The 25365-nt window shown below is 40.2% G+C and overlaps 2 protein-coding genes across 5 annotated transcripts in view; one reads left to right on the top strand and one right to left on the bottom strand.

The window, feature by feature from the left end:
* Window positions 1-13030, bottom strand: part of LOC102955878 (zinc finger protein 33B-like) — a 47009-nt gene extending 33979 nt beyond the window's left edge. The window contains exon 1 of the mRNA XM_042959813.1: window positions 12650-13030. The gene's annotated coding sequence lies outside the window, so the exon portion shown is untranslated. The remainder of the gene's footprint in view (window positions 1-12649) is intronic.
* Window positions 13031-13097: 67 nt separating this feature from the next.
* ZNF248 (zinc finger protein 248) overlaps window positions 13098-25365 on the top strand; it is a 23649-nt gene continuing 11381 nt past the window's right edge. Inside the window, exons 1-6 of one of the 4 annotated variants that reach the window (XM_042959803.1) lie at window positions 13106-13171; window positions 13989-14060; window positions 14807-14908; window positions 15010-15051; window positions 23167-23293; window positions 23551-23646. In XM_042959803.1, the coding sequence (XP_042815737.1) occupies window positions 15037-15051; window positions 23167-23293; window positions 23551-23646 (238 nt within the window). In that variant the 5' untranslated portion in view covers window positions 13106-13171; window positions 13989-14060; window positions 14807-14908; window positions 15010-15036. Of the gene's footprint in view, window positions 13172-13405; window positions 14061-14806; window positions 14909-15009; window positions 15052-23166; window positions 23294-23550; window positions 23647-25365 lie in introns of those variants that run through there. The other 3 variants (XM_042959804.1, XM_042959805.1, XM_015536271.2) reach the window with 3 other exon arrangements.

The following is a 25365-nucleotide window of genomic DNA, read 5'->3' as shown; positions in this document are numbered from 1 at the left end:
CTCGTTGGGTTCAAGCCCCACGTCAGGCTCTGTGCTGACAGCTCAGAGCCTGGACCCTGCTTCAGATTCCATGTCTCCTTCTCTCTGCCCCTCCCCCACTTATACTCTGTATCTCTCTGTCTCTCTCTCAAAAATAAATAAACATTAAAAAAATTTAAATGAGATATTTAGAAAACAAAAAAATAAAATGGCAGATATAAATCTAACTATATTATAATAACACTAAATGTAAGTGGATTAAACAATATAATCTAAAGGAAGTGTTTGTTATATGGGCAAAAAAAGCAGTATCCTCCTATATGCTATCTACAGGAGACATATTTTAGATCTAGGCTATAAATAGATTTAAAATAAAAGGATGGAAAAGCTGTATCATATAAATAGCAGTTTCAAAAAAGTTGGAGTGGCTATACTAACATCAAATAAAATAGACTTTGAAGCAAAAAATGTTACTAGACATAAAAAGGGGCATTTTATGGGTCAATCCATCAGGAAAATATAACAATTATAAACACATATACACCTAAAAACAAAGCTCCAAAACACATGAAGCAAAAACTGCAAGGTTTGAAGGGAGAAATAGACAACTGAAAATAGTAGTCAGAGACTAATATTCAATATCTCACTTCCAATAAGATACAACTAGGCAGAAGATTAACAACAACAACAAAAAAGAAGACTCGAACAGCACCATGAACCAACTACACCTAAGAGATATCTATAGAACACTCCATCCAACAACACCTGCATACACATTCTTAAGTCCACATAAAACATTATTCAAGACAGACCATATGCTAGGCATAAACAAACCTAAGGAAATTTGAAAGGATACAAATAATACAAAGTATGTTCTCTAACCACAATGGACTGGAACTATAAGTCAATAACAAAAGGAAATCTGGGAAACTTACAAATAGGTAGAAATTAAACAACATACTCCTAATAACCAATGGTCCAAAGAAAAAAATAAGAAAGAATTTATATCATACCTTGAGATGAAGGAAATTGAAGACACAACATAACAAATATATAGGATGCAGTTAAAGCAGGGCTTAGCGAGGCATTTATAGTTGCATATGCCTATATTTAAAATAAGAAAGATCTCAAATCAATAAACTAAACTTCCACATTAAGACATTGAAAAGAGGAAGTAAAATAAACTTGAAGCAAGTATGAAGAGTTAATAACAAAAGATTAGAGTACAAATTAATAAAATAGAGACTAGAACAACAGTGGAGAAAATCAATGTAACCATAAGCTGGTGCTTTGAAAAGGTAAAAAAAAAATTGGCAAACATTAACTATACAGATGAGATGGGAGTGGACAGAGGAGAAAGTGGTACTCAAAGTACTAGAATAAGAAACGAAAGAGTGGACTTTACTACCCACCTGACAGAAACAAAAAAAAAAGATGGTAAGAAATAATATGAGCAATTACATGCCAATAAATTAGATACCTTAATATGAATGGGAAAATTCCTAGAAAGGCATAAAGGACCCAAACTGACTGAAGAAGAAATGGACAATCTGAGTAGACCTACAACATGTAAAGACACAAAGTCACTAATCAATAACTACCAGCAAGAAAAGCCTAGGTCTAGATGGCTTACAAGTGAATTCCACCAATTCTTTCCAAACACTTCACCAAAATAGAGGAGGATGGTACTTTTCCCAACTCATTCTATGAGGCCAGTATTATCCTATCAAAACCAAAGGCATGACAAAAAAAATTAAAAATAGGGGCACCTGGGTGGCTCAGTCGGTTAAGTGGCTGACTTCGGCTCAGGTCATGATCTCATGGTCCGTGAGTTCAAGCCCTGCATCAGGCTCTGTGCTGACAGCTCGGAGCCTGGAGCCTCCTTCAGGTTCTGTGTCTCCCTCTCTGTCTGGCCATCCCCCGTTTGTGCTCTGTCTCTCTCTGTCTTTCAAAAAAGAATAAATGTTAAAAAAAAATTAAAAATAAAACAAGACACGTATCTTTTATGAATTTGGGCACAAGAATCCCCAGCAAAATAATAGCACACTGAATCCTGCAACATACAAAAACATTACACATTGTGATGAAGGGGAATTTTTCTCAGGAATGCAAGGTTGGTTTAACTTTCAAAAATCACACGATCATCCCCATAGACACACAAAACAAGGAACAAAACCCAATATCCTTTCATAATAAAAGCACTCAACAAATGAGGAATAAAAGGGAATTTTTTCAATCTGAGAAGGATCACCCAGGAAAATCTACAGCTAATAATATATTCAATGATGAAATACTGGACGCTTTTCCAACAAGATCAATTAAAATTCAAGGACGCCAGTTATTGTCAGTTTTATTTAACTTTGTACTAGACATTTTAGCCAGGGCAATTAGACAATAAGAAATAAAATCATCCAGATGGGAAAGTAAGAAGTAAATCTCTTTTCATCCAAGATGACATTATCTTGTTTATATAAAATCCTAAAGAATCCTTGAGTTCAGCAAGGTGGCAGGATACTAGATCAATATAAAAAAATCTATTGTATTTCTATATACTTGTAATGAACAACTTAAAAATAAAATTAAGGAAACAGTACTATTTATAATAGCATCAAAAGAATAGGATACTTTGGAATAATTCTAACAAAAGAAGTACAAGACTTGTGCTAAAAACTACAAGACACTGATGAAAACTTAAAAACCTAACAAAATGGGAAAACATCCCATAGTTTTGAAGCAGAAAAGTTAGTATTGTTAAGATGGCAATCCTCCTCAAGTGAATCCACAGATTTGATGAAATCCTATCATAATCCCAACTGGCTTCTTCACAGAAACTGACAAGCTGATTCAAAAAATGATATGAGTTAGCAAGAGACCTAGAATAGCCAAAGTAATCTTAAAAAAGAAAACAAAGTTGGAGGACTCACACTCACCAGTCTCAAAACCTACATAAAGCAGATGCATCAAGACAGCATAGTATGGACATAAGGGGACAATGGAACAGAACTGAGAGTCCAGAAATAAACCCACATATCTATGGTTAGCGGGGTTTTGGTCAAGAACATTCAGTGGGGAAGGAATAATATTTTAAAAAATGGTGCTGGGGGCGCCTGGGTGGCTCAGTCGGTTGAGTGTCCGACTTCGGCTCAGGTCACGATCTTGCGGTCCGCGGGTTCGAGCCCCGCGTCGGGCTCTGGGCTGATGGCTCAGAGCCTGGAGCCTGCTTCCGATTCTGTGTTTCCCTCTCTCTCTGCCCCTCCCCCGTTCATGCTGTGTCTCTCTCCGTCTCAAAAATAAATAAACGTTAAAAAAAAAATTAAAAAAAAAATGGTGCTGTACAACCAGATAGCCACTACAAATAAAGGTGGACCCTTACTTCACACCATATGAGAAGATTAACCCAAAATATATCAAAGACCTAAACATAAGAGCTACAACTATAAAACTCTTAGAGGAAAACTCTTAGATAGGGGTGTAGCTGCATGATCTTGAAATTGGTGATGAGCGCTTAGATATGACACCAAAATCACAAGCAATATAACAAAATATAGATAAACTGTACTTCTTTGAAATGAAAAACATTTGTGCTTGAAAGGACACTATCAAGAGAATGAAAAGACAACCCACAAAATGGGATTACATATTTGCAAATCATATATGTTATAAGAAATTTGCATCATGAGTATATAACAAACTTTTACAAATCAGTTCTTTATTTTTTAACGTTTATTTTTGAAAGAGAGAGAGAGAGAGAGCACCCAAGCTGGGGAGGGCCAGAGAGAGAGGGAGACACAGAATCTGCAGCAGGAGCCAGGCTCTGAGCTTTCAGAACAGAGCCCAACGTGGGGCTCGAACTCATAGACCATGAGATCATGATCTAAGCCGAAGTTGGAAGCTTTAACCAACTGAGCCACCCAGGTGCCCCTACAAGTCAATTCTTAAGGCAATAACTCAATTAAAAATAAGCAAATGATCTGAATAAAAACTCTCCAAGGAAGATAACAAATGGTCTATAAACTTATGAAAAGATGTTAACTTGATTATTCATCAGGGAAATGCAAATCAAAACTACAGTGGATACCTCTTCACACCAACTAGAGTGACTAGAATAAAAATGCCAGGTAAAAACAACGTGCGTAAGGGTGTGGAAAAATAGGAACCATCATACACTCTGGTGAAATTGAAAAATGGTGAATCCTTTGGAAAACAGGCTATCAGTTCCTCAAAATATTAAACATATAGCTACCATCTGAATCAGTAATTTAATTTTTAGGTAAATACCCAAGAGAAATGAAAACATATATCCATACAAAACTTACATATGAATGTTCATAGCAACGTTATTCATAATATCCAAAATGGAAATAACTCAAACGGCCATCAACTGACAAATGGGTAAGCAAAATGTGGTACATCTAATGGAGTATTATTTGGTCCAAAAAAAAAAAAAAAAGAATGAAGTACTAAAACATGCTAAAACATGGATGAATTTTGAAAAACATTATGCTAAGTGAAAGAAATCAGTCACAAGAGGCCACATACTGTTTGATTCTGCATATTTGAACTGTCCCAAAGAGACAAATCTATAGAGAGAACAATAGATTACTAGTTGCTTAGGATGGGGACGGGGGTAATAAAGGTTTGGAGCTTCTTTTGAGGTGATGAAAACGTTCTAAGTTTGACTGTGGTGATGATCACTCTTTCCTGTGAATACACTAAAAATCATTGAGTTGTACACTCTAAATGAGTCAGTTGTGTGTTATGTAAATTATATTGCAATAAAACTTATTATTTTTATTTTTGTAATGGGGGAAGGGTAGCACAAGAGCTAACCAAAAGAGCCCCAGTGGCCAAAACTGGAACAATTTGAGCAACAAAATAAGGTAGGATCAAAGTGCCTGTGAGGCTCAGTTAGCTGAGCGTCCAACTTCGGCTCAGGTCATGATCTGATGGTTTGTGAGTTCGAGCCCCACATGGGGTCTTTGCTGTCAGCACAGAGCCTATTTCCAATTTTCTTGTCTCCCTCTCTCTCTGTCCCTCCCCTGTTTGCTCTCTCTCTCTCTCAAAAATAAATAAACATTAAAAAAAAATAAAGTAGGATTGTGTAAAGCATAAAGTAAATATCCAGGAGTCCATACTGTTATAAATGATTGAATAAATTAGTAAATGAGGAAGAACACACACATTTTCTGTAAGAATTCCAAATACATTCGAGATATTCTGCCCACAAGGAGGTGAAGCATAAGTCTCCCTCCTTAGGTATGGCCTACACACAGTGACTTCCTTCCAAAGAGGACAGTATGAAAACAGGAGAGCAAAGAGTAACTTTATAGAGGAGAAACCTGAACAATGCTACCTTAGCCAGGTGACAGGTGATTAACAGGGATACCTCAAAAGTGATAAGGAATGTTGATAGCATGTGCTCAAATAACACTTCAACCCTGGGATCTTCCAATCCCCAAAACACAGAACTGCAGTCTAATCATGAGAAAAACAGCAGTTTCTAGTAGGACATTCTACAAAATACCTGATCAGGACTCCTCAAATTTGTCAAAATCGTCAAAAATGAGGAAGTCAAAAAAAGAAAAACTGTCACAGCCAAAAGGAGCCAGAGGTGACAAGTATATGTATTCATCCTGGATAGCATTCTAGAACATAAAAAGGCATAGGTAAATAGTAAGGTGCTCTCAATAAAGTATTAATGTATTGATTCATTAATTATGACAAATGTACCAAACTAAAGTAAGATGTTAATAATAGCGAAAACTAGGTGTGGAGATACAGAATCTCTTGTACTATCTTTGTAATGTTTCTGTAAATCTAAAACTACTCTAAAATAAAAAATTTAAAAAAGCAATCAGTGTAGCTTGCGATATTAACAGCTGAAGAAGAAAAGCCACATGCACATCTCAGTATATGTGGAAAAAAACACTTGATAAAATTCATCATCCATTCATGGTAAAAACGTCCTGTATACTAGGAATAGAAGAGAACTTCCCTAACCCGATACAGGGCATTGAAACCGACTTCCAGCTAACATCATACTTAATGATGAAAGAATTCGTGTTTCCCTGCTAACACCAGGAACAAGGCAAGGATGGCCTCTCTTACCACTTTTACAACATTGTACTGGAATTTATAGCTAGTGCATAGGACAAGAAGAAGAAATAAAAGGCATACAAATAAAAAATAAGAAATACAAACAATGTCTACTTGCAGAGGACAGGTTTGCCCATGTGGAAAATCCCATGGAACCCATAAAAAAAGTTCAAAGAACACCTGGGTGGCTCAGCCAGTTAAGCATCTGACTCTTGATTTTGGCTCAGGTCATGATCTCATGGTTCCTGAGATGGAGCCCTGCATTGGGCTCTGCGCTGACAGCACGAAGCCTGCTTGGGATTCTCTCTCTCCCTCTCTCTCTGTCCACTGCTCATGTTCTCTCTCTCTCCCTAAATAAATACTTTTAAAAGCTCAAAATATAACAGAAGATTGCAAGATACAAAGTGATCACACAAAATCAATTGTATTTCAGGTACCAGAAATGATCTATTGGAATTTGAAGTTATACATACAAAATATATGCCATATGTATATGTAATATATATATGTAATTATATATAATTTAGTGCTTTTTAAAATTACAGGTGTAGGGGAGCCTGGCTGGCTCAGTTGGTGGAGCATGTGACTCTTAATGTTGGGGTTGTGAGTTTGAGCCCCACACTGGGCGGTGTAGAGATTGTTTAAAAACAAATCTTCCCCCCAAAACAAACAATCCAGTGAAGAAATGGGCAGAAGACATGAATAGGCACTTTTCCAAGGAAGACTTCCAGATGGCTAATAGACACATGAAAAGACGCTCAACATCATTCATCATCAGGGAAATACAAATCAAAACCACAATGAGATACCACCTCACACCTGTCAGAATGGCTAAAATTAACAATTCAGGAACAACAAAAGTTGGTGAGGATGTGGAGAAGGGAGAAAACTTTTGCACTGTTGCTGGAAATGCAAACTGGTGTAGCCACTCTGGGAAACAGTATGGAGGTTCCTCAAAAAATTAAAAATAGAACTATCCTACAACCCAGCAATTGCACTGCTAGGTATTTATCTACAGAATACAAAAATGCTAATTCTAAGAGGCACATGCACTCCAATGTTTAGAGCAGCATTATCGACAGTAGCCAAATTATAGAAAGGGCCCAAATGTCTAACAACTGATGAATGGATAAAGAAGACGTGGTATATATACACAATGAAATATTACTTGGTGATCAAAAAGAATGAAATCTCGCCATTTGCAACAATGTGGATGGAACTAGAGGGTATTATGCTAAGCGAAATAAGTCAGTCAGAGAAAGACAAATATATGACTTCACTCATATGTGGAATTTAAGAAACACAACAGATGAACATAAGGGAAGGGGAGGAAAAAATAAGGTAAAAACAGAGAGGGAGACAAACCATAGAGACTCTTAAATCCAGAGAACAAACTAAGGGTTGCTGGCAAAGAGGTGTGGGATACACTAACTGGGTGATGGGCATTAAGGAGGGCACTTGTTGGGATGAGCACTGGATGTTATATGTAAGCGATGAATCACTGGGTTCTACTCCTGAAACTATCATCACACTATATGTTAACTAACTTGGATTTAAAGACAAACAAACAAAGGGAAAGAAAAAAATAAAATGCTTTTTAAAAAAAAAATGTTTATTTTTGAGAAAGAGAGACAGCATGCATATGTGTGTGCGCGCAGGGGAGAGGTAGAGAGAAGGAGAGAGCTTCAGAAGCAGGCTCCATGGTGACAGCAGAGAGCCTGATGTGAGCCTGGAACTCATGAACCTCGAGATCATGACCTAAGCTGAAGTTGGATGCTTAACTGACTGAACCAACCCAAGTACCCCTAAAATGCTTTAAAAAAAATCTTCAAAAAAGAAAATTACAGGTGTATGATTTTTGTAAACATGTGTATGTATATAATTTTTAAAAGTGTCAAAAAACAAAATACCCATGTAAAATTTAACAAACATGTATGAGAACTATATGGTGAAATCTATAAGCACTGATGAAATAAATTAAGGAAGATTCAAATAAATAGAGATATACCATGTTCCTGGCTTCTAACACTCAATATTATACATTAATCCTTCCCAAGTTAATCTATAGACTCAAGTGTAATGCCAGTCAAAATCCCGGCAAAACTATGTACAGATATGACAAGCTTATTATGAAATTAATATGGGAATATAAATGATCTACAATAGTCAAAACAATTTTGAAGAAAAATAAAGTTGGTCTCACACTACCCACTTTCAAAACTTACTCTAAACCAGTAATATTAAAGACAGTGTGGTATTGGTGAAAGGGTAGACAGAGACATCAGTGGAACAGAACAGAAAGAACAAAAATAAACCCACATAAACATGGCCACTTGGTTGTTGACATAGGCACAGAGTCAGCTCAGTAGAAAGGACAGTCTTTTTAACAAATGGTGCTGGAACATTAAAACATTCATATGCAGGGGCACCTGGGTGGCTCAGTCAGTTAAAAGTCTGACTTCGGCTCAGGTCATGATCTCACATGGGTCCCTGAGTTCGAGCCCTGTGTCGGGCTCTGTGTTGACAGCTCAGAGCCTGGAGTCTGCTTTGGATTCTGTGTCTCCCTCTCTCTCTGTTCCTCTCTGCTCATGCTCTGTCTCTCTCTGTCTCTCAAAAGTAAAGGTAAAAAAAAATTTAAATATTCAGATGCAAAAACCAAAAACAAACATGGGGCGCCTGGGTGGCTTGGTCGGTTAAGCGTCCGACTTCGGCTCAGGTCATGATCTCACGGTCCGTGGGTTCGAGCCCCGCGTCAGGCTCTGTGCTGACAGCTCAGAGCCTGGAGCCTGTTTCAGATTCTGTGTCTCCCTCTCACTGTGACCCTCCCCCGTTCATGCTCTATCTCTCTCTGTCTCAAAAATAAATAAACATTAAAAAAAAAAAATTAAAAAAACAAAAAAACAAAAAAAAAAACAAACAAAAAGAAGGCCAACCTACACTTCACAGCTTGTGCATAAATTAACTTGAAATGGATTTTAGACCTACATAAATTTTAAATTCTAAAACTTCAGATAAACTGGACTTTATGAAAATGGAAACCTTTTGCTCTAAGAAAGATACTGTTAAAATGAAAAGATAGGCCACACACTGGTTAAAAAAAAATACGTGCAAGTCACATTTCTGACAAAGCATTTGTATCAGAATAAATAACGAGTTATTGAAAACAAAAATAAAATAAACAATTCATCTTTAATACAGACAAAAGGCAGGGGGAGTCTGGGTGGTTCTGTCAGTAAACTGTAATCCCAGGGTTGTGGGATTGAGCCCCAGTTTGGACTCTGTGCCAAGCATAGAGTCTGATTGATTTTCTCTGTCTCTCTGTCTCTCTCTCTCTCTGCCCCTCTCCCCAGCTTGTGCTCTCTCTCTCTCTCTAAAATAATAAAAACAAAGAATAATTTTTAAAAATGGACAAAAGGGGCACCTGGGTGCCTCAGTCGGTTGAGCGTCCAACTTTGGCTCAGGTCACAATCTAATGGTTTGTGAGTTGGAGCCCTGCATCAGGCTCGCTGCTGTCAGCACAGAGCCCTCTTCGGATCCTCTGCCCCCCTCTCTCTTTTTGCCCCTGCTCGCACTCATTCTCTCTCTCAAAAATAAACCAACATTTTAAAAAGTCTATTAAAACTCATCAGAAAACCAAATGGGCAAAAGATGTCACAAGTTCCTAAGGAAGATTCATGGCTAGCACATAAGCATGTGAAAACATGTACATTAGTTTATAAGGAAATGCAAATTTAAGCTGCCATAAGGCCTTCACATCCCAACTAGAATAGAAAAACAAAACAAACACTGAAAATACAAAATGCCACCGCTGTGGACTTTGAGAGACAGGAACTCTCACACATTGGTGGTGGGAATGCAAAATCATACAAACATTTTGGAAAGGTTTTAGAATTTCTTATAAATTTAAACATATACTTACCATACAATCTGGTAATCTCACTCCTGTGTATTTACCCAAGTGAATTGCAAACTATGTCAAACACAAAAGTATCAACACAAATGTTTATACTTATCTATTCACTATCACCAAAACAGGTAACAGCTCAGATATCCTTCAATAGGTGAATAAACTGTGGATCATCTATAAATGGAATACTATTCAGTACTAAAAAGAGGAATGAACTAGTGCCTCACATACCACAGGAATAAATCTTTTTTTAAAAATGTTTTTAAATTTATTTTTGAAAGAGAGAGAGAGCACGCATGAACAGGGGAGGGGTGAGAGACGAAAACACAGAAATCTGGGGCAGGCTCCAGGCTCTGAGCTGTCAGCACAGAGCCTGACGCCGGGCTCGAACTCATGAATTGGGAGATCAGGATCTGAGCTGAAGTCAGACGCTTAACTGACTGAGCCACCCAGGCGCCCCCTAGTGACTGTGTTTTTACAATTGTATTATCACACAACCTGAGTTTAAAAAGTGGGGAAATAGGAGCAGACCTAAATAATTCCGTAAAGCCACATTTTGACTGGATACATTATGACTCAAAACAAAGAGAAATGTACATAAACACTCTAGTTTGGTAAATTCTCACAGGGGTTAGCAATTCTGAAACTACAAGTACATTAGAGCAAAAAGAATAAACATATTGTACATAATGGTAGGCAGGTGTCTCAGTGTCTAACTGTGAAGTTAAAAATAAGCAAGGGGTGGGTGGGAAGGCTAGAATGAACCCCGAGTTAGATGAAAAGGTATCAGTGTTAGCTTACTAATTTTCACGTAGGTAGTCACGTGTATGTATACTGTGGATACTGTGAAACAGATACTGGGATGGATACAGTGGATACTGTCATACAGGTTACTAGCATGGATTAGTACATACATGTATTTCTTAGCTGTGTCAGCTGAGAGGGTCTAGAAACAATTTCACCCAGCACCAATGAGCACACCTAGAGCTCAGATCTTGATTTCTCCGATAAAAGGAACCAGGGCTCCTTGGAGAAAGGCCTGATTCTAGGGCTGGACAGGGAGAATTCAAGGAGCCGGGAGCACCTTGTGTGTCAAAAAGTAAGGAAGTGCTTTAAAAACAGTTATACGGATTTGTTAAAAGGACCCCAAAGCTAACGTGTGGTAGCTCTCAATGCCAAAGCTGGGACAATTTGAGCAACATAATAACATGATAGCATTGGATGAAATGGAAAGAGTGGAGAGAAAGGAGCCAATTTAAGAAAAAGAGCAACAGCACAAATGAGTCCTAAATGGATTTTGCCAAGTGAAAAAAGCCACACCCAGAAGATACATATTCGATAATTCTGCAGACATTCTGAAAAGAGTAAAATTATAAAATGTAAAACACATCACAGAGTTGGGTGCAAAAGGTGGGGTTGAGTAAAAATGGTTGAGAATAAAATAAATATCTATGAGCCTGTACTGATGGAAATAAACGATGGAATAAATGGGGAAAACGAAAATTTTTGCTTTACAGAAGAATCTCAATAAATAAATATAGAAGTAAAATAGAAAAGTCACCATTTAAAACACTGCAGTAAAAGTGGTTGCAGGCAAGATCCAGCAATGAAAGCTAAAATTAGTGGCCAAAACTCTAAATACAAACAGTATACTTGTGTAGCCTCAGAGGGTCTCTCCTCAAATTTACTAATAAATATTTGAAAATATGAGCAAAAATTCGAGATACGGCTTATTTCCTCTGCCCCTGAGTGTGCACTGGACTTAGAAACTCACTTTTTTAAAAGTTTATTTGAGAGAGAGAGAGAGAGAGAGAACAAGCTGGGGAGGGCCAGAGAGAGAGAGAGAGAGAGAGACAGACAGAGAGAATCCCAAGCAGGCTTGTCCTGACAGCGCAGAGCCTGATGCAGGGCTTGAGCTCACAACCTGTGAGATCATGACCTGAGCTGAAACCAAGAGTCGGACACTTAACCAAGTGAGTCACCAAAGCGCCCCCAACCCACTTTAACTGTAGACTGAAAAGGGAAAAATCCTAACCATATAGTGGAGAAACCTGTCAGACACTACCTTAACCAAGTAATCACGGTTAGTATGTCACATCATGTTTACATCCTGTGTCACCTGATACGTAGGTAGGGCACATCCTCTCAGGGGGAATCTTCCTACAAATATATAACCTCAGTCTAATCAGGAGAAAACATCAAACATAAATTCAGGGACATTCTTCACAATACCTGACCATTATTCTTCAGCCATCTGAAGGACGTGAAAGATCAAAAAAACTCTTACAGATTGGAGGGGACAGTGACGGATGGTGACTGTACAGTGGTATGCTGGATTGATCCTGGACCAGTAAAAGGGCATTAGTGGAAAAACTGACGAAATCTGAATAAACTCTGTAGTTTACTTAAAAGAATTGCACCCGAGTTACTTCCTTAGTTTTGATGAAAGTATCGTAGTTCTGCAAGACGTTCACATCGGGGGAAATTGAGTGAAGCGTATAGGGGAGGTCCTGGGAAGATGAGAGGGTGCTTTCTTCGAGTTTGGTATAAGAACACTTCAATGGCTTTTAGCACGAATACCGAATTGCTAGCTTGCTTCTTCCCTCATTCCAAAGGATAACCATGCTGGTCACAGATCCCACGTTTATAACTGAAATCCATGCACACCTTTCCCTCTCTTGGCTTGTGTCTAGAAGGCGCACTGCTTTGCTGCAGGCGTCGGGGGCACGGACAGAATGCTGGCTCTAGGCAGAAGTGAAGATCTCAGATGATAAGCTCTGAACTCAGCAGACTCGGCAGCTACGCTCCAGCTGATTTCTCGAGGAGTGGGCAGGTGTATATCGGGAAAGGGAATCTTGAGAGAGGTACTGAACAATTTAGGCAACATCCTAAGGGCTTTAACAACGCAAATGCCTCCAAGCTTCACTAAAACCCTGTTCGCTGGCTACTACCACTAGCTTTTACAACTTAGCAGTGAGACATCGCTTCTAAGGAGGATACGGGCACTTTCCCAGCCCAAGCTGCCAGGAGCAGAGAGCTCCAGCTCTCCGCCGCAGCCACGCCGCTCCCTCTCCTCTCTCTGCGCATGTGCATCCCCGCCTACTCCTCCCGGCTCGTCCTTCCCCGGCCTCCAGCCCCTCGTGGGAAACCTTCCCTGGCTTCCGGGTCCACGCGGCGAGGGAGCTGCGGGTGAGCCCCGGAGGGAGGGGGCGAGGGCCCAGGGGGCCCCGCGCGGCTCGGGGGTCCGGCGGGGGCGGCGGTGCCCAGTGGTGGGTAGGAGCCCCGCGGACATAGGAGGGACCCCAGGCTTCTGCGGCGCCTGCAGAGTGGAAGGGACGCGGGGTGTGGGGGGGGGGGGGCATGGGCGTCTCAGATTAAGGGACCGGGGTCCCGCGTGGGAACGTGGGCTCTCCGGCTCGCAGGGTCCGCAGGTGTCCGGCTCCAGCGCTAAGCGGGCTGCGCCGTCGTGCGGCCGCGGGTGGGGAGTGCGCGTGCGTGACGTGTGCGCTGGGCCCACGGGGAGGGGGTGGGGCTGCGGAAAAGAGTGAACGCGCGTGCGCGACGTGCGTGCGCGCTTCACGTTGTGACGTGTGCGCGTGCGTCTTATAGGCGCCTGGCTACCTAAGGAGGGGCGCGGTCGTAGGAGAGAACGAGTGAGCCAGGCAGGGCTTCTGATGTAAATGGAAGGGCTCTGACCGAATAGCCGACGTGAGGCTCGGGCTCCTTATCTGTAAAGTGTGGGTGTCCGGAATCCTTGCCGCACTGCATTGTTCTGAGCACTCGCATTTTGTTAGCTGCTATTGTATTTGTTTGTTATGTGTGTAATACGTGCGGCTGGAGCGTGGACAAGTCTCTAGGGCCTTCATTGCTCAGTTAACTCATTTGTGCAATGGAACAGGGAAGGGGCTGGACTAGCTAGCCACCAAGGCCCTTTCCTGGCTCTAACATTCCCCAGATCCCAAGTTATTATTTATTATGTATTCATTTGTTATTTGTTATGTATAAGCATGACTGTATCCTGAAGCCATCGAAGGCTGTGTGACGGTGGAAGGTCTGGGACAGAGTTAAGAAGAGCGAGGTGAGCTGGAGCTGAGAGGGGTGGGCACGCAGCCTGCACAGGAAACGTCGCCTCTTTGGAGAGTTTGTGAGGGCATGGTCGGGAATGAAAGGTTCACCAGCCATAGCTAAGGAAATTCTGTCATCACCCCTCTCTGAACCCTCCCTTCTCCCCTCATTTTCTGTTCTCTGTTTCCGGAGGCGAGCTGCCCTCAAACAATGTCCCATTGTTGATGGCATCTAGAAAGATGCCGAGGTTCCCGCTTTCCTGACCTTACAGACGTACAGAATGGTAGTGCAGGCAAGTCTCTTGTAGGGTTATGTGTTTTGACCTTATTTGAAAAGTGAGAAGGCAAAAATTGAGCCTGAGGAGCTGACTGACTGAGATTGTGCAGTTTGTTAGTGCCAGAACCACGGTTAAAAGTTAGGTCTGCAGATGGCTGGGCCACTGCCCCGTGGTGCCACTGTGAAGTCAAAGATAGTTTGTTACCAAAAGACCTTTTGAAAGTTGTAAGCAGGTTAGAACAAACATTAAACGTTTTTTACGTTGCCTTAAACAGTCCCATCTCTTTTTTCCAGAGGTTTCTTGGATTATCTGACCTCAAGGGATTAATGGTGTTAACAGGAAAATATTAACAATGTGGCTTGAGGTGTTTAATTTTTCCCCACCACATCAGTTTTTTTGACAAACCCATAGTGTTTCCTCCTTTAGGTTACTGTTCTATGTTAAACTCATCTTCTCATGTTTTTAATTTTTCTGTGTCACAGAACCTAAATTGGTAATAAATCAATAAGAAACAAATGTTTACATTCACTCAGTGAAAAGTATCATGTCTAAGCTCAACATATATCGGAGCCACACATGGACACGTAAGTATCTTGTATGTGGAGCTGTTGCGTAGGCAGGTAAATTCAGGAACTGCAAGATAGGCCAAGTCTCTCCTAACTTCCTTCTTCCTTGCTCCCCTCAGCTCTGCCTCCTTCACTAAGAGCGGAAAATGAACAGATCCCAGGTGAGTTTTTTGGTTTGTGTATTCCCACTTTGTTTTAAAACGAGTTGTCTAAAGTTTGTAAGGATTCACATTTTTAAAACGAAAAAGTAGAAGTGGGCAAGAATTATATTGAGGGCCGTACGTCAAGAGTAGCAAATTCAGGGGCACCTGCGTGGCTCAGTCGGTTAAGCATCCGACTTCAGCCCAGGTCATGATCTCACAGTTTGTGGGTTCAAGCCCCGCGTCGGGCTCTGTGCTGACAGCTCAGAGCCTGGAGCCTGCTTCGGATTCTGTGTCTCCCTCTGTCTCTGCCCTATTTTTCCTAAATAGCTCTTGTTCCTTTCATTGGAGCACAGTATTAGAAACCAAGACTGGGGGACTAGGTGTGCCTTTTGCTAGTGGTGCATCATTGCTGGTGGACCCTCCCAGCTAACTGAACAAGGAAATACATGTGTGTACTAACCCATGCGGTTACACAAGTCTATAAATATTTCAGTATACAACCATCTATATCTACAGTAGGCTACGTATTAGTTCACACTGTTTTCTCCTGTTGTAATCATTACCACATGGAGCATTCTAACCTTCTCTCCTTGCTTGTCTGTAGTCTCCCGCTCTAACAGTGAGAATCTGGCTAACATCAAATGGATTTTATTGACTTGATAGTTCAATTTAAGCATACATGTACATGTACATGATTTCAGAGTTGTTAACCCCTGGACTCTTGATTCTTCCAGGTCGGGGTCCTTATGAATTAAGGGGCTAGAAATATTCATGTGTAGGGGTTTTTTTTTAATTTAAAAAAAAATTTTTTTTAATGTTTTTATTTATTTTTGAGACAGAGAGAGAGAGAGAGACAGAGCATGCATGGGGGAGGGACAGAGGGAGAGGGAGACACAGAATCCGAAGCGGGCTCCAGGCTTGAGCAGTCAGCACAGAGCCCGATGCTGGGCTCGAACTCACAGACCACGAGATCGTGACCTGAGCCGAAGTCGGATGCTCAACCGACTGAGCCACCCAGGCGCCCCTCATGTGTAGGTTTTAAGGAGACATAAGGTTTCAGATGCTAGGGTGTGAAATTGCCGAGTCAATTATGTAATGTATGTTTAGCTTTGCAAGAAACTGCCAAACCATTTTTAGAAAGGTGCTGCATCCGTTTCCATTCCTACCAATTACAAATCAGAATCCTTGTTCTGCATCTGGACCTGAAATTGGTATTGTCATTATTTTGGATTTAACCATTCTAATGTGTCATGACATCTCATTTTTGTGTGGTTTTTTGAAAAATGTTTATTTATTTATTTTGAGAGAGAGAGAAAGAGAGAGTGTATGCATGCGAGCAGGGGAGGGCCAGAGAGAGAATCCCAAGCAGGCTGTGTGCTAGTAGCTCAGAGCTCGATGCGGAGCTCAGTCTCACCAACTGTGAGATTGGACCAAAGCCGAAATCAAGACTCAGACACTTAACCGACTGAACCACCCGGGCACCTCTTATTTTTGTTTTAATTTGCATTTTCCTACTAACAGGTGATATTGAACATTTGTTCATATGTTTATTTGCTATCGTTATGTCTTTGGTGATATGTTTGTTCACATCTTTTGCCCATTTTTCAATGGGTCATTTGTTTTCTTACTGAGCTTTAAGAGTTCTTTTGTATTTTTTTGATACAAATCCTTTCGTAGATATATGTGTTGCAAATATTTTCTCCTAGTCTGTGCCTTGTCCTTTCATTTTCTTAGAAAATGCCTTTTGCCGAGCAGATTTTGTTTTTAATAACACCCAGCCCATGTTTCCTGCCCTCCCCCACAACCCCCTGCCATGGGATGTGCTTTTTCTCTTGTATCTAAAAGCTCATCACCAAATCCAGGGGCACAGAGATTTTTCTCTTATATCCTGTGTTCTATATTTTCTTCTAGAAGGTTTTGCATCTTACATTTAGATCTCTGATTCATCTTTAGTTAATATTTGTGTAAGGTGTAGGGTCTCTGTCTAGGTTCATTTCTTTTGCATGGGTATCCAGTTGTCCACCACCATTTGTTGAGAGTATCTTTTCTTCTTTCATTGCCTTTGTTCCTTTGTCAAAAATTATTTGACTGTATTTTGGTAAATCTAATCCTGGACCCTCTATTTGTTCCATTGACCTGTGTGTCTCTTTCAGCAGTAACATACTGTTGTGGATACTTGTAGCTTTATACTACATCTGGAGATCAGTTGATGTGAATTCTCATTTTTCTTCTTCCACATTGTGTTGGCTGTTCTGGATCCTTTGCCTTTCTATATAAGCTTCAGAGTCATTTTGTTAGTATCTGCAAAATAGCTGTTTTTTAAAAACTTTTTATTTTATTATTTTTTTAAAGTTTTATTTTAGAGATAGTGTGTGAGCTGGAGAGAGGGGCAGAGTGATAGAGAGAGAGGGAGAGAGAGAATCCCAAGCAGGGCTTCGGGCTCGATCTTGTGGCCTTGGGATCATGACCTGAGCCAAAATCAGGAGTCAGACACTCAACTGACTGAGCCATCCAGGTGCCCCAAAATAGCTGGGGTTTTTATTTGAGTCACATTGAATTTATAGATTAAGTTGGAAAGAATTGGTATCTTAGCCATATTGAGTCTTCCTATTGATGAATATGGAACATTTCTCCATTTATTTAGATCTTTGATTTCTTCCATCAGTTGTGTTTTTCTGCAAACACCTGTAGATATTGTGTTATATGTATACTTGAGTACCTTTTTTTTGGCACTATTGTAAATGGTATTTTTTCGTTCATTTGAAAATTTGGAATTCCAATTCTTCATTTTATTTGTGTTTGTTTATTTATTTATTTAAAGTGAGAGAGGGGCGCCTGGGTGGCTCAATCGGTTGAGCGTCCGACTTCGGCTCAGGTCATGATCTCACAGTTTGTGGGTTCAAGCCCCGCATCAGGCTCTGTGCTGACTGCTTGCTCAGAGCCTGGAGCCTGCTTCAGATTCTGTCTCCTTCTCTCTCTGCCCCTCCCCCGCTCACGCTTTGTCTCACTCTGTTTCTCAAAAATAAATAAAATGTAAAAAAATAAAAAAATAAAAAAAAATAAAATAAAGTGAGAGAGAACGAGTCAGGGAGAGAGGCAGAGAGAAGGAGAGAGATTTCCAAGTGGGCTCCACACTGTCAGCTAAGGGCCCAAACATGGCTTGATCCCACATACTGTGAGACCATGACCTGAGGCAAAATCAGGTGAGATGCTGAACTGACTGAGCCACCCAGGTGCCCTGTGGAATTCCAATTCTTTATTTGGATATAGGAAAACAGTTGACTTTTTAATATTGACTTTTATCCTGTGATGTTGTTGTATTTGCTTATTACTTCCAGTTGGTTTTTTTCTTTCTTTTTATAGATTTCTTGAGGTTTTCTATATAGACACTCGTATTGACTTCAAATAGAGAGTTTTATTTTTGCTTTGATCCCAGTGATCTCATCTCTTTCCCCCACCCACCTCCCCTCTGGCAATAACCAGTTTATTCTCTATATTTAAGAGTCTCTTTTTGTGTCTCTTTTGTTTCTTAAATTCCATATGGTAGTTGTGTTTCTTTGACTTCTTTCACCTAGCACTGTGGTCTCTACATCTATCCATGTTGTTGCAGATGTCAAGATTTCATTCTTTTTATGGCCGAGTAATAGTCCATTGCGTGTGTGTGTGTGTGTGTGTGTGTGTGTGTACCACATCTTCTTTATCCATTTGTCGATGCACTCTTGGCTTGCCTCCATATTTTGTCTATTGTAAATAATGTTACATTTATATATAAACATAGAGGTGCATATATCTTTTCAATTCAGTGTTTTCATTTTCTTTGAGTAAATACCAAGTTGTGGAATTACTGGATCATATGGTAGTTCTATTTTTTTTTTTTTTGGAGGAATCTTTATACTGTTTTCCATAGTGGGTGCACCCCTATCCCCTAATATCCCCCCCATCAGTATATGAGGGCTCCTTTTTCACATTCTCACCAACTCCTGTCATTTCTTTTTTGAGTCTAGCCATCCTGACAGTTGTAAAGTGATATCTCGTGGTTTTGATTTGAGTTTCCCTGATGATGAGTGATGTTGAGCATTTCTTCATGTGTCTCTTGACCATCTGTATGTCTTCCTTGGAGAAATGTTTATTCCGGTCCTCCATCCAGTTTTTAATCAGCTTGTTTTTTTCTGTGCTGAGTTGTATAAGTTATGTATTTTGGAAATCAGATCCTTAACAGATATATCATTTGTAGATATCTTCTCCGAAGGTTTTATTTTTGTTTTATTGATGGATTCCTTTGCTGTGCAGAAGCTTTTTTGTTTTGGCGTAGTCCCAGTAGTTTAATTTTGCTTTTGTTTCCCTTGCCTGAGGAGACATATCTAGAAAAATAGTTCTACAGATGATGTCAGAGAAATTATTGCCTATGTTTTCTTCCAGTTTCAGGTCTCACATTTAGGTTTTTAATCTCTTTCGTGTATGGTGTAAGAAATGGTCCAGTTTCATTTTTTTTGCATGTAGCTTTTTCCCAGCAGCGTTTGTTAAAGAGACTGTCTTTTTCCCATTGTATATTCTTGCCTCCTTTGTTGAAGACTAATCGACTATATAACTGTGGGTTTATTTCTGGGCTGTCTGTTCTGTTCTACTTCGAATAGCCAAAACCATCTTGGGAAAGAAAAGCAAAGCTGGAGGTATCACAATCCCAGATTTCCAGATAGACTACAAAGAGCTACAGTAATTGAAACAGTATGGTACTGGCACAAAAATAAACACATAGATCAGTGGAGGAGAATAGAGAGCCAATCATGCATGTATGTATGTATGTGTGTATATATATATATATATATATATATATATATATATATATATTTTTTTTTTTTTTTTTTTTTTTTTTTCCTTTTGGTTTCTTTTGGGTCTTACTGCACTAGTGAGTGCTTCCAACACAGAGTTGAATAGGAATATTGAGACAAGACATCCTTGCCCTATTCCTGCCCTTAGAGGAAAAGTGTCCAGTCTCTTAACATTAACTGTGATATTGCTGTAAGATTTTTGTAGATGGTCTTTATCAAGCTAAGATCCCCCTATTCCTAGTTTGCTGAGAATTTTCATCATGAATGCTGTTAGATTTTGGCAAATGCTTTTTCTTCATCGATTGGATCATGTAAATTTTCTTCTTGGCCTGTTGACGTACTAGATTGTATTCATTGATTTTTTTTTTTTTTTTTTTTTTTTTTAAACATTGATCTAGCCTTCCATACCTGGAATAAACTCCACCCGGTCGTGGTTTAAAATACATCTTATACATTGTCAGATTTGATTTGCCAATATTTGAGGATTTTTGTGTCTATGTTAATGGGAGATATTGGTCTTTAGTTTCTCATGTCTTTATCTGGTTTTGGTATTAGGATACTGCTGGCCTCATAATATGAATTTGCAAGTGTTGTGTACTGGAGGAGATTGTGAAGAATTGGTATTTTTTCCTTAAACGTTTAATAGAATTCATCAGTGACACCATTTGGGCTTTGTGCTTTCTATTATGGGAGTGATTTGATTATTTATTCAAGTTTTTTAAAATTTATTTTATTAAAAAATTTTTTTTAAGGTTTATTCATTTTTCACAGAGTGAGTGGGGGAGGGGCAGAGAGAGAGGGAGACACAGAATCCAAAGTAGGTTCCAGGCTCTGAGCTGTCAGCACACAGCCTGATGCAGGGCTCGAACCACGGAGCATGTGATCATGACCTGAGCTGAAGTTGGACGCCTAACCGACTGAGCCACCCAGGTACCCCTATTTCAAGTTTTTTTTTTTTTTTAACAGATACAGATCTATTCAGGCTATTTATTTTTTTGTAGGAAATGGTAGCTGTGTCTTTTAAGGAATTTGTCCATTTCATCTAATTTTTCAGGAATAGAATTGTTTGTGGTATTCTCTTATTATTTTAATGTCATTAGGATCGGTATTGACCGATCATTTCTGAGATTCATAATTTGTTTCTTTTCTTTTTTTCTTGGTTAGGTTTTCTGGAAGTTTATTAACTTTATTGGTCTTTTCAAAGCAGCTGTTGGTTTCATTGATTTTTTTTTTTCATGGTTTCAATTTCATTGATTTATTCTAATGTTTCCTTTATTTTGCTTGCTTTTGGCTTAATTTGCCTTTCTTCTATAGTTTACTAAGATGGAAACTTAGGTTACTGATATAAAATTTTTCTTTCTATTTTTTTTGGATGTTTATTTATTTTTGAGGGGGAGAGAGATGAAGACACAATACAAAGCAGGCTCCAGGCTCTGAGCTGTCTGTCAGCACAGAGCCGGACACGGGGCTCGAACTCACAAACTGTGAGATCATACCTGAGCTGAAGTGTCAGACACTTAACCAACTGAGCCACCCAGGTGCCCCTAAAATTTTTCTTTTCTAATATATACATTTGATGCTATAAATTTCCCTCTATGTATTTCAATCCATCCCACAAATTTTGATAAGTACTATTTTTATTTTTATTTTATTTAAAATATTTAAAAAATTATTTTGAGGCTTCTCTGAACTATGGGTTATTTATAAGTGTGTTGTTTAATTTTCAAGTGTTTGGGAGATTTTCTAGCTATCTCATGATTATTGATTTCTATTTAATTCCATTGTAGTCTGAGAACGTATTTTGTATCGTAGCTGTTGTTTTAAATTTGTTAAGGTGTGTTTTGTGGCCAAGACTATGCTTTATCTTGGTGAAGGTTCCATGTGAGCTAAAATAGAATGATAAAGTGTGCATTTTACTCTTTTGGATGGAGTATTCTATAACTGCCAATTAGATCGTGTTGGTAGATAGTGCTGTTCAGGTCATTTATGTACTTAACTGATTTCTGCCTCCTTGATCTGTCAGTATTGACAGAGGGGTGTCGAAGTCTCCCAACTATGAGTATAAATTTGTGTATTTCTCCATTCAGTTCTGTCAGTTTTGAGGTACATATTTTGATACTGTTTTGATAGATGTATGTGTATGTTCTCTGTGAGGACTTGAATCCAGGTAATGAGTTAATTCCGATGCTGTGTTTCTTAGCTCTAAAGTGACCATTTTATCTGTGTTCGGATGTGTGTACTTGTGTGTCTGTAGACACGTGTATCCGAGGGCCCGGAGACCATCCCCAGGTTCAGTGACTCAGCGGGTAGTCCTTTTTATGGCTCTGACTCCTTAACGGGCAGGCATACAAAGCAGAATCAGGGAAGGGAAAAGGCACGTGGAGCAGAGTTGAGAGGAGGCCAGCAGCAGACTTCTAAGAGTCTTCCCCCCGAGACGCCCGTCAGTGCCCCAGCAGTGAGATGTGACAGCAAATGGGAAATGTCTGCCCGGGGAGCTCAGGAGACTCAGTGCTCAGAGACCAGGAGCTGATGACATCGGTACTCTCTGCTTAGCACAGAAACTTCGAGACCAGAAGGAATGCACGTGTGTGCATAAAGCATATTGCTTACACACAATTTAGGCTCAGCAAACCATTCGTATTAGGGCACGGAGAGTCTCCTGAAGTCCAAGTTCCCAGGTGCCAGTCAAGGGCGCCTCACAGCGGGCCTTTCAGGGGCTAGCAGTCTCCGGCCTGCTCTATTACTTCTCTGCATGGCACCCATACCACGTATCCGTCAACTTACCTCCTCTGTTCCTTTATTTTGTTCGTGTTTTCGTCTGTTTTATTAGCCATATTAATCATAATTCGTTTTAAAGTTCTTGTTTATTAATTCCAATATCTGGGTCTCCTCGTGGTCTGCTCTATTTTATTACCTATTTCTTCTGTCACATAAATGATAATATTAAAGAGCTAACTTTTTCTTGGTTTGCCTTCCTTCCCAGTGTACTGTGTGCACACTGTTGGCTCCTGCAGTGTGTAATTTAGTAAAGGTTAATGTATGCGTCTGCTCCTCAGATCGTAAGCGCTTTAAGCACAGGAACGATGTTTTCATCAGCAGTATTTGCAGCAAGGGGAACAGTTCCAGGCCCTTAGTGGGAACTCAGTTTGTGCAAGATACTTCTTTTATCCTACATAGTATAGCACAAAAGAAGGCATCCCGTCTGTCAATTTTCAGTGAATCCGAAAGAGATAAGCTCTTTTAAATCTCTTCCACGTCCTGTAGTTCTGACACTTTCATATAGAAAAGGAATATACCATTACAGGAACAAGTGTCATTCAAAGATGTATGTGTGGACTTCACTCAGGAAGAGTGGTATCTGCTGGATCCTGCTCAGAAGATACTATACAGAGATGTGATTCTAGAAAATTACAGCCACCTTGTCTCAGTAGGTAAGAAGTTTTTTTCCCTTGTGACTGACGTTTCTGGTTGTTGAAACATATGAATTGCCTGTGGAATTTTCTGATTTGAAACTTGAGACTCAGGGCCATGAGATGACCCGTCTCTCTCTGGCCCCCATAAAAAATGCTGTTTTCTCAGGGGTTGGTTCATTTGGGCATCTCCCTTGGGTAGCTCCCAAAGCTGTACCTTTCAGAGTTCCTGAAGCCAGGCTCTTTAACCATTTTCTTGTATTATTTTTTCTAAACAGGATATTGCTTTACTAAGCCAGAAGTGGTCTTCAAGATAGAGCAAGGAGAGGAGCCCTGGATATTAGAGGCAGGATTCCCAAGCCACTGCCACCAAGGTGAGTTAGTGAGTTGATGGGCAGATGGAAGGCTAGGGGATGAGATCTTAGGCCATTGGTTTAGGGTTTATCACTTTTGAAATCATTCTTCAGAAATTTCTTTTTTTTAGGGGCGCCTGGGTGGCTCAGTCAGTTGAGCCATCCAACTCCTAATTTTGGCTCAGGTCATGATCCTGTGGTCTATGAGATCGAACCCTGTGTTGGGCTCTGTGCTGAGAGTGTGGAGCCTGCTTGGGATTCTCTCTCTTTCTCTCTCTCTCTCTTCCCCTCCCCTGCACCCTCTCTCTCTCTCTCTCTCTTTCAAAATAAATATGCTTAAAAAATGTCTTTTTTTAGTCTTAGAGCTTTGGAAGTGAGTAAGGACGGTTGGCCCACATCCCCCTATTACCTTAATCATACTTCTCCATATGTCACTTCCACTCATAAATGCTTTCCTTGTCCTTTGACATTTTTGAGTGATTTACTTGTGCCCACGATGCAAACTTAGTTGGTTTCATCTCAGATAATTTTTCTTGGTTAGTTTATCTTTTAAAATTGTTTTATTCTCTTTGGACGCCTTGTGTTAGTTCGTGTGTATTCCTGCTGTACTTGGAGATATTTGTTTAACAAACATGCGGTGGGCACCCACTATGACCTGGTTGTGTTTTTTGGTAATTAAAAGAATAACATCCCTTTTATCATGGAGCACATATTACAGTGAGGGACAAGGAGCCTGTGTGTGTACGCACGCGTGCATGCTTGTGACTACATACGTACAGTTTGTGATGGGGAGGGAGAATGATGGCATGTGCTATTTGGTAAGGACATCAGAGAAAACCTTTCGATGAGGTCCACAATAGAGATGAGACTCTAATGAAGTGAAAGTGTGAGCTGTTCCAGGCACAGGGAACATCAGGTGCTAAACTTCTCAGCTGTGTTTAAGAGTGTTTGAAGAATGGCAAGGGGGCCATTGTGGCTGGAGGTGAGTAGGTGTGGGCAAGATTGATAGGAGATGATGTCGTAGAGGTAGTATGGCCCTTGGTAGTTTTTTTTTTTTATTTTTATTAAAAAAAAAATTTTTTTTTTAACATTTATTTATTTTTGAGGCAGAGAGCGACAGAGCATGAACGGGGGAGGGTCAGAAAGAGAGGGAGACACAGAATCCGAAACAGGCTCCAGGCTCCGAGCTGTCAGCACAGAGCCCGACGCAGGGCTCAGACTCAGAGACCGCGAGATCATGACCTGAGCCGAAGTCGGACGCCTAACCAACTGAGTCACCCAGGCACCCCAGGCCCTTGGTAATTTTATTTTGAGTGATGTGAGAAAACCTTGTGGGTTTGTTTTTTTTTTTGAGTAAATGTAAGTCAGATTAAGTCATCAGATGTGATTTATCGTTTATGCAGTAAATACACCGTGGTGGTTAGATGGTGCTTGGGCGCAGGCAAGGAAAGAATATCATTTAGGAGACTATTCTGAACTCCGGAGGGGAGAGGATAGCAGCTAAGGCGATACCGGAAGTGCTGAGGAGCGGGAGATTTGTACGCGTGTCTCGAGGATGAGAGCGTGGAAGGGAGACAGGAGTGCAGCCTGCCTCCACTGCTCCGTCTCAAGCAACTGGGCCAACGAGGGCGCCCTTTACTGAGACAGAGACGTTGGAGATTATAGGGGCATCACGACATGTTTAAATTTGCACGCGACAAGCTCCAGAGAGCTGCTAGAACCCAGTTGTGTGTTGAACAA

This window comes from Panthera tigris, chromosome D2 (genome assembly GCF_018350195.1).
Source record: "Panthera tigris isolate Pti1 chromosome D2, P.tigris_Pti1_mat1.1, whole genome shotgun sequence".
NCBI classification, from domain to species: domain Eukaryota; kingdom Metazoa; phylum Chordata; class Mammalia; order Carnivora; family Felidae; genus Panthera; species Panthera tigris.
This window is presented reverse-complemented; position numbering and strand designations above follow the sequence as displayed.